The following is a 15854-nucleotide window of genomic DNA, read 5'->3' as shown; positions in this document are numbered from 1 at the left end:
CTAGGAGAGGATCCAAATCCATAATTCACGAGGTCTACTCTGCGATTCACTTATTTTTCACTTATTGCAATTCATGGATCTGATCTGTACTGCCACTCAGTCTGCTGCCAATAGTGTGAAAGTCCCATGTGAATTCATGCAGTCACCTCGCATTTACTTATCTGCCCTTATCTGCCGCTGCTGGTGGTGGTGGTTAAAACTATAAATACAAAGGCTGCAGCCCTGTACCTATTTTCGTCCTTCCGGTCTACTCTGGCTATATCCGTATGTGACACCCACACACACACACTAGTCGTTTTTTCTCACTTAACACCGACATCATCGGCTCACCTTGCCTGACCTAAATTCACTCGTATATATGCCGTTACCGGCATACAGAGTGTATACATACGCCTTTACATCTCATTTGCTAACAAATCCCGCGCTCAATGTTTGGAGCCGTTGGGTTGCTAGATTTTAAACAGAATAATCCCCATTCATCAATCCAACGGCTCCAAACATCACTTTTCCCGTGCTCACAAGAGAATTTCAAAATCTGAAACTGATAAGTCTAGCAAAGTACCATGCAGACGAGACAACGTAAAACCAACGTAGCAATTCATAAATTTGTACAAATACTTTAAAAAATTATTACGATTTCCAGCAATCATAGAAGACGAGCAAGAACACAGGATGATACAGACGAAAGACGGGCGGGAATAAACCAATACCTATTGCCGTTATTATCCAATTATAACAAGGAAAAGAATGTAAGAAGAGACTGTTGAAAAGGAGCAAGCATGGCAAAGTATATCTCTATTCATTAAAACCTACCATTCACACAATATAGCAGCAACAAAGCAAGTGCAGGCAGGCACATTACCGCGGCTTTGCACCACCATTTTCTTGGACACTATTCACTGGAGTTGTGGAGCCACTTCTTCTCCTGGAATGGCTGGATTGCCCAGTGATAGTCCTACCCATGAACTTCCCAGCTTTGCTCAGGCCACTGCCAACAGCCCCCAGCCCACTCCCAACCATTCCAACTCCAGAATTAACGCCACTTCCCACAAGCCCAGCTCCAGCTGTAACACCACTTCCCACAAGCCCGGCTCCAGCAGTGACACCACTTCCCACAAGGCCAGCTCCAGCAGTGACTCCACTTCCCACAAGCCCGGCTCCAGCGGTCACACCACTTCCCACCATTCCAACACCGGATCCAACCACTGAAGCTGCTCCATCAAGTGCATCCATTGTGCTGCCGATAACTCCTGCTTCTTTCAGTTTCTTTCTTTCTTCTAGGATCCTCTTCTCTTCTTCCAAAGCAATCAACTGCTCTTCCTTGTTAAATTCATGGTAAAAGACCTAAAGTATAACCCGACTTAGTTTAAAAAATTGGTAAGGGAAAAAATAGTAAAGATTCAGACCTCTAACAGCATCGTTAAAAAGAACATATAATCAGGCAAATTAAGTTAAGTATTTCAAGGCTTCCCAAAAGTATAAGTTTCACACAGTTGTCATAGGATAAAAAACGAGAAGTTGAATAAGACAATAAATACACAAAAGGACCGTATATATATATAAGGCACATATTAAAACCGATAAAGTACGGAAACAATATTCGTGGCGTTGAACCCTTACCTTGATTGTAATGGTTCCTCTATCCTTCTTTTCCTTTATTTTTAGCATGTTAAGTGATGGCTGCAGTCTCAGTTCAATCTCTTTAGGAGTTTCTGCTTCCAGCTCAATCAAAGGTAATTTTGTTACTCCCAATCGCTTGTCTTGTCCAATGTCCTCATCAAAAACCTGTTCAAAGATTTGATTAATGTTAGTTTGCATTTAGATTTCCTCACTAAAAAAAACATACATTTTAATGTTAGTTTGCATTTAGATTTCCTCACTATAAAAACGTATTTTTAATTTTGAAGTTTGCTCATAAGGCACAACAGATCCATGATACCAACCGTCCTAAATAAAATGTGAAGTTCTGATTAGGAACCATGGCTTCAATAACTAACTTAAGTCCATGATACCGTCAACGTATAGGGATGAAATGATTCAGAACTATTATGTTTCAAGTACGCAAGTATTACATGTGTGGACTTAAGTCATAGTTCAAATCTAATTTAATATAGTGAAACTGCGACAAATTTCATACTTCCTAGTATCTATTGAGCATAGAGACATCTGCACGCAAGTTTCTTAACCAAACATCACCACTTATAAACATTTCAAAAACATTAAATAGACATGCAAGATTCCAAGTTATGCATACATGTTTGGAAGAAAGCAAAGAAGCAAAAGCCAAGGCACAAGTGATAAAGAAAGGATGAGTGATTGGTAAATCACCTCAAGAATAAGTGATTGAGTCTCCTTGTCTTCTGCGATCAACTCGAAAGTTTGGTCCCAAACAGGATTCAGATTGTTATCAATAACCTTGGTCTTAACCTTGAACAGTGGACGAATGTAGACAACAACGTAAGGGTCCGATTTTCCAATCATTTCCATGTTCTTCAGATCATTTGCTTTCGCGACAGTCAAGGTGAGCTTTCCTTGAGGTTTAAGCTCCAGTTCACTGCATAACCCAAAAAAAGTGTTATAGATAACAACCCTTAAAACATAAAGGAATATAAAAATCCCAACGTCCTAAAACAAGAATGGTCATCGAACCAGAGGGAAAGGAACAACGGTCATACCATCAAACATGGTTAAACTTTGATGAAGTAATAGAATACAAATATGTATAATTCTATATATTATCATCTTTTAAACGTTAAATTTGATTATCAGATATAAGTATTATTACTTGATCTTTTATGCTTGTGTTTTTACATCAAGCGTAAATTCTTGGTACTAAATTTTGGTAGGCACTTCTCATCTTTTACTGCATACTGCTATGTGCTAAGTAACTTTATTAAAAGCACTTTTGGATAAGCATGTTTACTATAGGTTTAATCTACTTAAAAACTATTACTTTGTTTTTCACCGTTTCTGGATAAACTAAAAGGACAAATGATTTAAAAAAAAAAGAGACAAATGATAACTATAGAACAAATAAATCCTCGGTTCAAATCTATATAACTACAAATCAGAACCTTTTTAAAATGTAAGTGCATTTTAATTGGGGGCAACCAATTGACCAATATATTGCTTTGATCACTGGTGCCAACTGTAAGAACAGTGTAATTCCTAGCACTCTTGTATCACTAAATTAACTACTGAACCAATCTCTCCTGTGCATTATATCTTGAAGTCAATAGGTGAAAAGGGCAAACAGATAACAAATGGACAATTCACCCATGAGTGTTGAACTGAATTTTATGAGTTTTCTGACACCAAGTCACACCACCAATTTCTAGCAGGGAAAGGAAGAAAATAACAATTCAAAATTACCTTGTATCAACAGGCAGACCACCTATTGGAACAACAATCCTGTGTGGCCACTGGAGCATGTCTGTGACAATGGATTCCACGGTATCCTAACAAATGGTTTGCAAACAGTAGAATGAGACTAGTAACTTACAAACAAATCAAGAAGATGATGACTTCACATCAAAATTATGAAACTTACATCAATCATATCTGAAATTCCAGGGAGTGCTGTTAAGCTTCCACCAACAGCCTTCAGAGTGTAATCAATTCTCGGCTTTGGCTGATCGGATGTAAACAAGAAGTAATCATTCAATAAACAATTTTGTAAAGACAAGTGTAGAAAAGTTTGTGATGTAATTCTACAACACCCCCATACTTCTACAAGATATGAGTCAGATGACAGCTTGATGACAGACTACACTCAGCAAATATAAATGATGCAAAACATGTACTCCAAACAAACTTAAAACTCCTACAATCAAAACTTTGAGGCCATGTTAGATAATCACCAGGCTCCAAAAACTCCTACAATTAAGCTGTAAGGGAACGGACCAACAACTTATATCAAGCTAACGCCAACAAGGTTAACTAATAGTAATAACCACCCTGAGAAATGTATGGACTTCAAATCATCACCTATTTGCACGTAGTTAAACATTTAAAAAATACCTCTGCAAGTAGAGCAACAACAACCGCAGAAATACAAGGGATCTCTTCCGCAAGTTGGAAAATCACACGAACAACGGTAAAAACTTGAAGATCCTTCAACTGTAGCCATATATGCCACAAAAAAACCAGAATTAAGACTACATTGCAAGTTAAGATTTGATATGGAAAAGAACATAGACCAACAAAAAATTCTTATAAAAGAAACAAACACTTGTCCAAAAACAAAGAAAAACTTTTCAAAAGTAGATCATCGAAATGGGTGATATATCAACCTGAATGGGGATGGAAGCAACAAGTGCAGCTTCAACACCTAATACGATGTTGGGATCGCCACCCCAACGAAAGTCAATGTCCATTGTAATTTGACCTTTTTTAAGACTTTGAACCCGAATACCTGCATAAATTGATTACAAGAAGGTTTGAAAGACATTTATAATTTCCAAATTAAAAAAAATAAAAAAATAAAAATGTAAAGAAGCTTGCAAGTTATACGTAATCACCATGTAACAAGTTGACAACTAAATCAAATTCTTCACAATAAGAGATTAGGAACCAGTAACAAAATGCAAAGTTGAAATAAAGGCACTATTTATTAAAAAGGTTTGGGAAGTAGAAACGTCAAGCTCAACAGTTATCATTGGCAGCAACAACTGCAAGGGGACAAGACAGGCTACCGTCCCCACAACCAAAAGAGGATAAGTTCAAGTAAAACTTCCCACTCTTTGAAACCCTAACTCTCTAATGCCTCAGTACAGTTGTCAAATCCGAAAAACATAGTCCACCGTGAAAACCATAGCAAAACATAGAATGCAAGACATACCATAACAAAGCTACAGATTAAATCCACCATGAAAACCAGAGCACAGATATGATCTCAAAGTCATATATTCCAAATGATCCAGAAAACAACATCAATATCCTCCTTGAAAAAGCAATTATAAACCAAAGGCTATACTAATTAGAAAATTAAGTTGATATTGAAAAAAAAAAAAAAAAAAAAAAAACAAAAGAGAGAACCCTTTGACCTTAACGGGACTTCGACAGCCTGAGGCATATGGTAAAAACGCAATACCCATAAAGATTATTTTAACAGACTACCATCAAGTGGGATTAATATGCCAAAAAAAGAGGTGAGAGAGAACTGATCATAGATAATACCTTCGATTTTGGGTGCCACGGTACCAAGAGACAGTTTGCTGAACTTCAATGAAGTAATTCCTGGAGGTCGGTATTCTTCCAGTAGTGGTTCAACAGAATCTTTTATAATGATTTCTGCTGCCTGAATAAATAAATGCAACAACCACAAGGTTCTTGCTTCAAATGCATTTCAGAATCATATGTACAACGAAAAAAATAAAATCTTACATCTGCCACATACGGCCACAGTTTGCTCAATTGCTTATTCAACCATTTCACCTGAAGGGCAAACCAAGGTAATGCACTTAATTACAATTGACAGCGTATTAGCAAAACTGAGTACATTAATAAAAACAATAATATAATAAAAGTTCACAAAAAACCTGTTCAAATACAGGGAAAGATATCCATTCAGGAAAATTGTCCCCGCATATTTTCTTCAAGTCATCTCTGTTTAGCGATCCAAGGAGCTTTATGTCAACTGCCTGTGAAAGAATAGGTTATACTAAAGATTAAGACAAAAGATAATCCAATTCATACAAAATATATCAAGTATTATAACTCCCGGGGTGAAATAGAAACAATGAAGAACGATAGTGACTGAATCCATGTTTGTTACATTGCCACAAATGCTATGAATAAAAAAAATATGAATGACCAAGTAAGCATAATCCAGGTAAGCATAACAAGATGACCCAAGACCTTTTCAAATATTCATGAAAATAGAAATTACAGTAAACTGACAATTGAGTTCCCATCAGATTATGCATCAGACAAAAAAAAAAAGAAAATATATATATATATCAACCGGTTTTGCGTGTGCATATATATAAGAAAATGTTATTTGTCTCCATATGCAACTGAGCTATATAAACTTTGCTCTGCCCCTTCATCAATCAGTAAAGAAAGATGAAGCCAAATGGTAAAGAAGCCACATTAAGTCAGCACACTTGCCTCCTCTTAAGGATGACAATCCAACTGAGTATGGTTCACTAGACACGTAATTAGTCCGTTGTCCACAAATGAGACTCCACCAGATTTATAATTTGTTTTCCTTCCGTTCCTTCACTAAAACTGCCTCCTATTACTCTGACAATATACTATTCATCACCAAAAGTCCTTCCATCTGCAGGTAAAGCCAAGTGAACATGCCTCCCAACTTTGTGTGATCGTCCTTAGACAAGGATAATCAGCGTGTTGAAGCCTCAGAAAAGCAGTTTAACCTTGTCGGTTTCTCAATTGCCACCGAGCCTTCTCCATCTAATTCTCGTCATTTCAGTTTTTGCTAGTCAGTTTCCTAATCTTATTTATTCTCCTAATTAGCAAAATCCTCTACGAAATTCTACCAAATTTCAACAAAGATTATAGTTCTTTCCCTATACGTATCTAACTCCCGAATTCCGACAATGTGAGAGCAAAAAATGTACAATGCAAATCCAACCGAAAATTCGAGACTGGCAACAAAAAGCATTTCAATTACCAAACAATTGAGCAACAACAAGAAGAAACAGTAATAAACGTCAAAGAGAAATCGAAGGCAAAGCCATAAGAGTACCTTAGCGACTCGTTTGGTGCTTCGATACCTCATCATATGACGCCATCCGGCCATCAATGCAATTCCGAACACCATCCCCATCAGAATCCCCGAAATCAGCCCCATTTCCCTGGAATCCAAACACAACCTCCCTGCAAAGGATCAAAAATCCAAAAATGAACCGACAAAATTCAAATGTGGAAGAATCGAAGCGCGCGCATGAGAGAGAGAGAGAGAGATAGAGAAGCATTACCGGCGAAATCGAAGGAATGGGAAGGATCGAGAGAGCGAAGGAATTAGGGATCAGCGAGAGAGAGAGAGAGAGAGAGGATAAGACGGAGTTAGTGGAAATGCGAAACGAAGAAACCGAAGCTTTGAAATATAATCTTGTTGTTAATGTAATATTTAATTTGGATATTAATCTCTTTCTCCTCACTTGTCTAACAGTGGGGTGGGGTTCTTGCCTTAAATGTGCCTCTGGAGATATGCCTGTCTGAGGGTAGAGTGTTTTGGCTGTGGGTTTGCCTCCACAGGATCATGGCAACCACTAACCAGAGAGAGAGAGAGAGAGAGAGAGAGGACAGAAAATGAAAGCCAGGCGAGCATTCAATTCAAGCCTTTGCCAATTGGAGGGCGGCCTTTTTTGCTTTTCAATGTTTATTGTTATCGCCTTATCGGTTACGTTTTTTAATTCAATTACGAATTTGTCACCTACGCTTTTAGTGATGCCATGATTATTCAACGCTTGGGTGGGTGTTTTTTGTTGGGACGGAATGACTTCAAATGGTCACAACTTTTGTTATTAAAGAGATGTGACTGGGGTTCCATAGTTGATAAGGTGTTTCGAAAATCAAATCGACATTGAAACAATTACTGAAATCGAAATTTGTAGAAGCTAATTACTTCAATCATATTGGTGCGTCAAGTTGATTACGATTGTTTTTTCTTCAAGTGAAATTAGATTTTTTTTTTTTTGAACAAACGATATTATCTACATTAAGGGGTAGAAGAGTGAGTTAAACTTCATAATGGGCTAACGAATAATGTGGTTCAAATTCATCTTTGGCGAGAATCGAACTTAAGATCTCTTCAAGTGAAACTAGCAAATAATGTGGTTTAAATTCATTTTTGGCAAGAATCGAACTTAAGATCTCTCACTTACAAGTGAAGATGAATACCACTAGACCATAGTATTAAGTGGCAAACTAAACCGATAAATTTGTTTGGCTAGTTTCATACCCAGGCGGATCCTTTTTGTGAGGATCCTGAGGTTCCTACAATCACATCCGTTCATCATACATCGTACGATCTGAAATCATTATAATTTTTTTTATTTAAAATTGAATATAAATTATACTTGACAAAAACTGGCAGTACGATATATGATGAACGGATGTGATTGGAAAATCTCTGGAATCTCGCAAAAAGGATCTGACGAGGATCCGACGAGGATCCTCACTCATTTCGTACTGTCATGTATAAGTGACCATGCACTGGCCAAAGAATACTTGACTAGCGAGATGCCTTTAAAAAATTAGACACATGTTTTTTCCTTAACTTTTGTAACAAAAGTCAGTAACTAAAATAAATTTTTAGGAGCTATAGTGAAAAATCCTAAATATTTTAGAGGACATGTATAAAAATCACTCTTATTACGTAGCATTTGGTTTTTGAGATTTGGGCATTTTTTGTTTTTTATTACGCGTTTTGTGTTGCTCTTTCACCCTTTTCTTTAGACATTCAATTTACTCTCACTAATTCTTTTAATATCCAAAATAATTTGCAATACTGTATAAGCCCCCTTATAGTAATTATACGGAATAAGATTATTGTTGTTCTTGGAATAATACAAAAATCAATTTTCTTTTTGTATTTTCTGGACAAACGCCTTGGCTGTTTAGGCCGTTGCTAAATATTAATCTTCCCACAACTGTTTTCATAAAACGGCCGTGACATTCTACTTTTACGCCTTTCTTATTTTCTGTTTTTTGTCTTCTTTTTGGACATCTTTTGGCTTTTTGTCATTTTGTACGTTTACATAATTAATTTTGTAAGTTTAAAAAATAATGCACAGCTGAAATTAAAAAGTTAGAGCTTTGATATATTATATTTTTAAAAAATATTGTGAGTATGAAAAATATTGTAAGAACATTTGATAAACTTTAATGTAAAAGTGATATAATTATATACAATATATAATGACAAAAATGAATATGGTATAAAGTTTTAATGTGGAACTATATAATTATAAAGTGTGAAATGCTGATTTAGTCCCTGAACACCTTAGTGAAAATTAAGTTCCTAAATAATTTTTTGGACAAAATAAGTCTCTAAATTCATTAAAAATTGCTAATTTCATCCATACTATTATATTAAAAGCTATTTTATTAAAATTTTCGTCAACTTAAGTCACTTGACACACATTTAAGTATAATACCGTCATTTTCTCGCTTAGAAACCCTTAACATTTCTTATAGGTTACAAATCTAATGTCTAATTTACCCTCCAAAGTTAATTCCATACATTATTTCTTTATGAAAAATCACCAATTTATGTATATCACATGCAAGTAACGTGACTTAAATTGACGCAAAATTGAATATAGTAGCTTTGAATCTAATATTAGGGATGTAATTGACAGATTTTTATAATTCAATGACTGATTTTTAAAATTAAAAAAAAAAGGTAAGGGACCTAACTTTCACTCAGGTGATAATTCAAGGACTAAATTGGTAATTCACCCTAATTGTATATATTATATAAAGACAAAAATGGAGCTCTTGTGTATATTTGCTTTGTTGGTAGTGAGTTTTACCTTTTTTTTTTTACCAAAAAAGAAAAGAAAAAAAAGGATATAGTAGTGAGAGTGTTGACGACAACGGTGGTGATGATGGTGGTTGTGGTGTCAATGGTGGTAGTGTTGGTGATGGATGTAGTGGCAATAGTAGGGTTTTATGGTGGTGGTGCCAGGAAGGGGCTATGGCAGTTGAGATGCGAAGTAACAATGGTAGTAGAGGCGACGACAACAATAATGATAAGGGTTATGGTGGTGATGGCACCAATGATGGTGATAGCGGTCATGGCTATGGTGGTGACGGCAATTGTCGTGACGGTTGTAGTGGTGCAATAATGGTAGTGGTACTGACAGTTACGGTGTAAAGTTGGTGTTTCTAGCGGCAAATGGGATAAAATGTGTGTTGAAGGATAAATAATGTCATTTTACAAACTAATGGTGGCTTTACAATAATTGAAAATTGATTAAAGGCTCTATTTGCTTTTTATAAAACCAATTTTTAAATGCAACCTGCAAGTTACTTTTAAAAGTTGTTTTCTAGAGGTTATTGCTTTTAAAGGGTAGAACTTTTGAAGGAAAAAAAAAAAAAAGCAATATCAAACGAGGATGATGAAATTTCTAATTGAGAAGAAAAATGAGTATGATATCACTGTATACTTTATGTGGGAGTATGGGACACAAAATTGCTTTAATTCTTAAGTCGCTGCTTAGTGTCATCTAAGCCCCGCCTAGGCGCTAGGTAGTTAATCACCACCACAATTAGTTTCTAAATGTTTCAAAAGTAAGAAATGACCCCTAAACCTACCTAGACGATGCCTAAACCGTCTAGGCACCCGCCTAGGTCACCAGTCTCACTTAGACAAAATATTGATGTGATAAAAGATAACACTCAAATTAAACCTTCTTTTTGACAATTGTAGTATAGATATAAGTATGGATCGTTCTAGGCCGGGGATTATGAGGGATTGCTAATCTAATGAAAATTGACTCAAAGATGTAAAAATATGCTTCAAAACACTTAAACAAACTCAAAAGACTCTTAACTAAACTTGTATGACTCCAAACAAACTTCAAAGACTCAAAACAACTCAAAACAATAAAAAAGACTCAATTTAGACTCTAGGACTCAATTTGGACGAAAATACAATTGGTTTTGACTCAAAAGACTCAAAAACACACTTTTGGACATATTTGAAACAAGTAAGAAAAGGGGATTTGGTTTTGGACGAATTTAAAAGAAAAACAAGTAAATTAAAGACTTAAAACAAATTTTGACGAATTTGGGAAAAACCAATGGATGATTAAATAGCCAAGGGATACTTCTCCACACATGATACATTCAAACATAAATTGATTTCCAATTGCTTTTCCGATCAACCATGAACCTCAACACCCCAGATTAACCGTGATATTACTAATTAACACTTAGATTTCCCTTAAGTTAGTGGATTGGATGACATCATATGACAACCCAAAGCATTCTTCAAAAGTCCCCTACATGACATCATAATAGAGATACAATCAAAGATCATTACGTTCAATGGAAATCATAAGTATTGACAAAGCACTTGTAACTATGATATCATGATACTCATGCTAGGAATTTACTTAACATGATTGTGAAAACAACCTTAACTACTTGTGAATATAAGTTTGTGACGATTATGTGAAACTCCTTTATATTATAGCACCAAATTCAAGCATGCAAATTAAGTAGGCCTCCTTAATCAACATACAAGAATAAGTTATCTATCAAACGGTTAAGTAAATTGCATTTGCAATTTATGAAATCACAACTGGAATTAATCAACTCATATTATAAATGTAATCATGGTTTCAAAGCATCCCCTAGCTAAAACGAGTTTAGCCTCTAATGTTCACAACAAAACAAAGGAAAATAGAATTAAACATTAAAAAAAAAAGATAGATTACACCTAAAAACGTTCCAACACTCCAATTTGAATGCACAAATGTCCAAGGCTTCGTCTTTCTTCTCTTCTTCCTTGCTAAGTCACGGCACAAGAGTCTAGGGTGGTTTTGTGGATGATTTTCTGGGTTGTGAATGGATTTAGGAGGGTAGGGTGGGGCCGCAAGGGTTAAGGATGGTGTATGGAGGCTTGGGTGAAGGTATGGAAGTAGGAGAATGGTGGAAGGTTTGATGGAAGGCTGCGGCAAGGATGTGTTTCTGTGTGAATGAGGGAAGATTGTATGGAAGGGTGATTAGGGTGAATGAAAGGTGCGGCTTGGGTATTTATTTGGGAGCAAGAATCCCTAGAGTTTATTACATAGTTTAGGAAAGGATTAGACCCCAAATCCATCAGGAAAAGGAGTCATAAAGTCAGAAATAAAAAGGGAAAAGGAAAGGTAATTTACAGCAAAGGATAGGAAAAAGGGAATGTGCTTTATTTCTGAAATTAGGCAAGGATTTTGGAATAGAAAAGGTATGTGAGATGTGGCTGAGTTTGAGGTGAAAAAGGAATGTGTTTTAATGACTTAAAATAGGACATAATGGCCTCCCTTGCACGGCAAGGAAGGGAGACACTAAGGAAGGCCACGGCAAGGAATTTAGGTTGCAAGGGAGCTTTATTTTGTGTCCTAAAATACATAAGGTGCCTTCAAACTTGCTGGAATTTAAGGACATTTAGGATTAGGAAAGGTTAAACCAAAATAGGAAACCTTGGCTTAACTTTCCTACTTCAAGTAGGAAACCTTCTTTGACTAGGATTCCTCATTTGATTAGGAATCCTCTTGTGATTAGGAATCCTCACACCTTTAGGTCTTCAATTTCGTCCATTCCTTTTGCTCCAAAATTATGCTATCCATTCCAAGTCCAATTTTGCTCCAAAATGCACCTTTTTGCTTCCTTAGCCATGTGAACCTAAAAACACACGAAAATAGCTTAAACTACTAAAATAACTACGAACTAACAACATAAATGCACGAAAACAAGCTAACTAAGTCGCCTAAATATGCTCCTATCAAATATAGATAAATTCTGCCTTGGATTTTATTTGTAATTGACTTGTTGGATATTTGGGTGAACAGTCATTATATTGTTGGTTCCCATGTTTTGAATATGTTATAGTACTTTATAATTTAGTCATTCCACTTTGCAATTTATGTATCCCCAAATCATTATGTATATTTTCTAGGTATAGGTAGAAATTTATTTATTATTATATAATAAACTTAATTAAAATAAAATAGAAAAGGCCAGGCCCTTGGCTGTCCCCCCACCCCGTGTGACTAGTGCTTAAAATTTAGAGAAATTATTAGGTAGTATTGTACTACCACGTCATCCGTGATACTTCCTTTTGAAATTTGACATGTGGACTCATTTAACAAGATTTCTAATTTGTTTTGAAAATTAAAATAAATTAAATACTTTGAAAAATAAATAAAAAAACCCAGCGACCATCCCTCTGACGCCCTACGACGCAAAGGCGTGGCGGAGCTTCCAAGGTAGTAGTCAAGTGTCTTTACGTCTCCAGCATCACCATCTTGATCTACCCACCCAAGTGGTCACTCAGGTAGTTTGTACCGACATAGAGTTTGTACCGACGTGGGTACGAACACATCCTTCGCCGTTTGGATTATGCAGCACGACACTTCAACACTAGAGTACAGACACGCCCTTCACCGTCTGGGTTAGGACCTTGAAACCCTCGAATCACAAGCTAAAACATAAACAATTCTTCGAAATTTCGAAATCTGCTGCTGCAAAAAAATTAAAATAAAAAAAAAATAATAATAAAAGTAGCAAATAAATGAGGATCAATTGGGAGGGATTTTGTTAGGATCAGACAGAGTTAAAGCCGAATCGTTTATACATAAATAAGATCAGATTGGTTTTTTTATTTTTTTATGTATCAAGTATTTTATTTATTTTTAATTCCTAAAATAAATTATAAATTTAGTTGTGTTAAATGGGTCCACATTTCTAATTTTAAAAGAAAGTATCACGAATGACGTGGTAGTAAAGTACTGCCTAATTATTTCTCCACTTTTTAGGAACTTTTTTGAGTAAGACGATTAGTTAAAATTAGGATGTTGTGAAAGTTAAATGACATAGGCTTCATTTGATGTTATAGATTGAGTACAATTTGGTTGTTTTGCTAACTCTTAATTGACACGCTCGACCCTAATATCCTCCAAACGAAGCCATACTAAGATGCATGAGAAGTAAGGAACATAAATGCAACTTATAAATTTAAATACAATGATTATACGATTGTGGAATGTGCTTAGAACATACAACTAAACCAAGGCACAAGAAAGGAACAATATAAAATTGAATGAACAAAGGAATGGGTCATACACCGAGAGGACTCGAAGATACCGATGCGGGAATGCCTTGACGTCGGGATTGTATGCCTCGATTTGAAGTCCTGAGGGGGTGCAAATCAAAACATAAGTGGACCAAGTTGACATATAAGTAGTACTAAAACAATTATTCAACAACGTACTAACCCCCAAAGTTTATGAAAACTCAATAGCATAATATGTAATAGGTTTTCCGAAAACCTTAGCATGCCATAAAACCTTCAATAAAACATATATCATATATAGTGTGCTAAGTAGTGGTATCAGTATCGCCCGAAGGCATATAGAACTCTTCATTCGCTTAAAGGCATATAGAACACTTGATTCGCCCGTTGGCTTCTACAGCACCCAACCAAAGCCATATATAAATATCAATCAACCGTAGGCTCCTACAACACCTAACCGAAGCCATATATAAGTACCAATCACGCGTAGGCATATAGTGATCACTAGATAAGCACAAAAATCAGTGAATATAATATTTCCAAAATACATATGCATAAATATCATTAAAGCTCAATAGCTCAAACATCATATCATAAAACATATTCGTAGTATATAGTCATCAATCATATATACTACGAAGAACGTAAAATCGATAAAGCATGAATATCATAAAGCGTAAATCCAATTTACTCATAAACGTTTCATAAAATGTAACCATTAAATCATGTTTTTCATGTTTGCATTTCTAATAGTAAAATATGCATTTTAGAAGCTGTGCAAACTAGTGAAGACAGAAATACCATAATAAATGCACCTAAGCACATAAAGGGTCCAAATAATAAAAATCTACCATAAGAATTGAATTTCAGGAAACAGACGTCATAAACAGATTCAGGATGTGAAAAAACATGAAAGGGGACCTCGGGTACCTCTACGCGCCGCCGTACTCGCCACGATGGGGCGGCGGCCTAAACGGTCGCGCGTCGCAGCACGTGCCGATTTAGGTCTTCGAAAATTTGGCCGAAAAAGTCATTGGTGCTGCCGTGGGCAGCGGCGAAGCAAAATACCTTCAATAGAGGTCCGTGTTCTCCACACGCTGACCAAGATATGCATTCACGCCTGCAAGGTTGGGCCTGAGGTCCTAGGGTCTTAGGGTTTTGGGATCCTGGGTTGGGTTATAAAAGTGGCTTGGGTTGCATGGGCCGAGGGCTTGGCTTTAGGTTCTAGGTTTATTATTTTGGGCTAGCTAATTAGGCCGGGTTCCATCGCCCAATGAGTTGGGCCTGCTCAGGTTTTATGGATCTTGTTTGACCCATTTTCAGACCAGTTTTCACGAAGACAAAAGCCGGAGCTTTCCAAGCTCCAGTTACCCTCGATTCTCAACCATAACATACGATTTACCCACCAAAATGAAGACAACCAAGTGTAGATTAGGATCATACCTTTGGTTTCCCTAGTAATGGCCGGAGTTGGCTGGAAATCAGCTCGAATGCCGTCGAACTTCGTCGTGAGCAGAGAGAGAGCGTGCGAGAGACGTTTGAAGGTTACTTCCAATTCAGGTCTCGGGGAGAGAGGCAGGACGAATATGTGTGATGGTGGTGTGGCTCGCCAGTAAGGTGGGCGATGGTGGTGGTGCAATGGTGCACCAAGAGAGGTAAGAGATGGTGTGAGAATTACTTGACACTCAAATTAAACCCTCGTTTGACAATTGTAGTAGAATGGATAAGTGAGGGATCGTTCTGGACCGGGGATTAGGAGGGATTGCTAAAACCTTGGAAACTGACTCAAAAACGTAAAAACAAGATAAAACACTAAACTAGACTCAAAGAATGTGAAACTAAATGTTAAAACACTAAGACAAACCAAAAGACTCAAAATGCTTTAAAAACACAAACTAAATTGATTTCTAACTAATTTGACAATAAAGTAAAGGGGGGATTGTGTTTGGACGAGATTAAATTAAATGGAAAAATTGTAATTAAAGGCAAAACGTAAATATGAATGAGATGAAAATATGGATGATGGAATAGCCAAGGGGTTCATCTCCACACATGTTATACTTGCATACAAAATTGATTCTCAGTTGGTCTTTCGATAAAT

General features: G+C 36.3%; 1 protein-coding gene across 1 annotated transcript; it reads right to left on the bottom strand.

Moving 5' to 3' along the window:
- Positions 1-580: 580 nt before the first annotated feature.
- On the bottom strand, positions 581-7109 carry LOC103967724 (calcium-dependent lipid-binding protein). Its single transcript, XM_009381017.3, has 12 exons — positions 6945-7109; positions 6713-6843; positions 5541-5642; positions 5386-5436; positions 5179-5299; positions 4293-4414; positions 4021-4119; positions 3551-3631; positions 3373-3458; positions 2329-2554; positions 1621-1785; positions 581-1344 (listed from the first exon to the last, which is right to left on the bottom strand). The coding sequence occupies exons 2-12, from the start codon at positions 6815-6817 to the stop codon at positions 859-861; spliced, it is 1644 nt and encodes a 547-aa protein (XP_009379292.1). The 5' UTR covers positions 6818-6843; positions 6945-7109; the 3' UTR covers positions 581-858.
- Positions 7110-15854: the final 8745 nt, after the last annotated feature.

Source organism: the organism of the source record quoted next, unplaced genomic scaffold, assembly GCF_019419815.1.
Source record: "Pyrus x bretschneideri cultivar Hongxiangsu unplaced genomic scaffold, Pyrus_bretschneideri_v1 Contig8, whole genome shotgun sequence".
NCBI lineage: Eukaryota > Viridiplantae > Streptophyta > Magnoliopsida > Rosales > Rosaceae > Pyrus > Pyrus x bretschneideri.
Note: the sequence above shows the minus strand (reverse complement) of the source record. Positions and strands in the feature narration are given on the sequence as shown.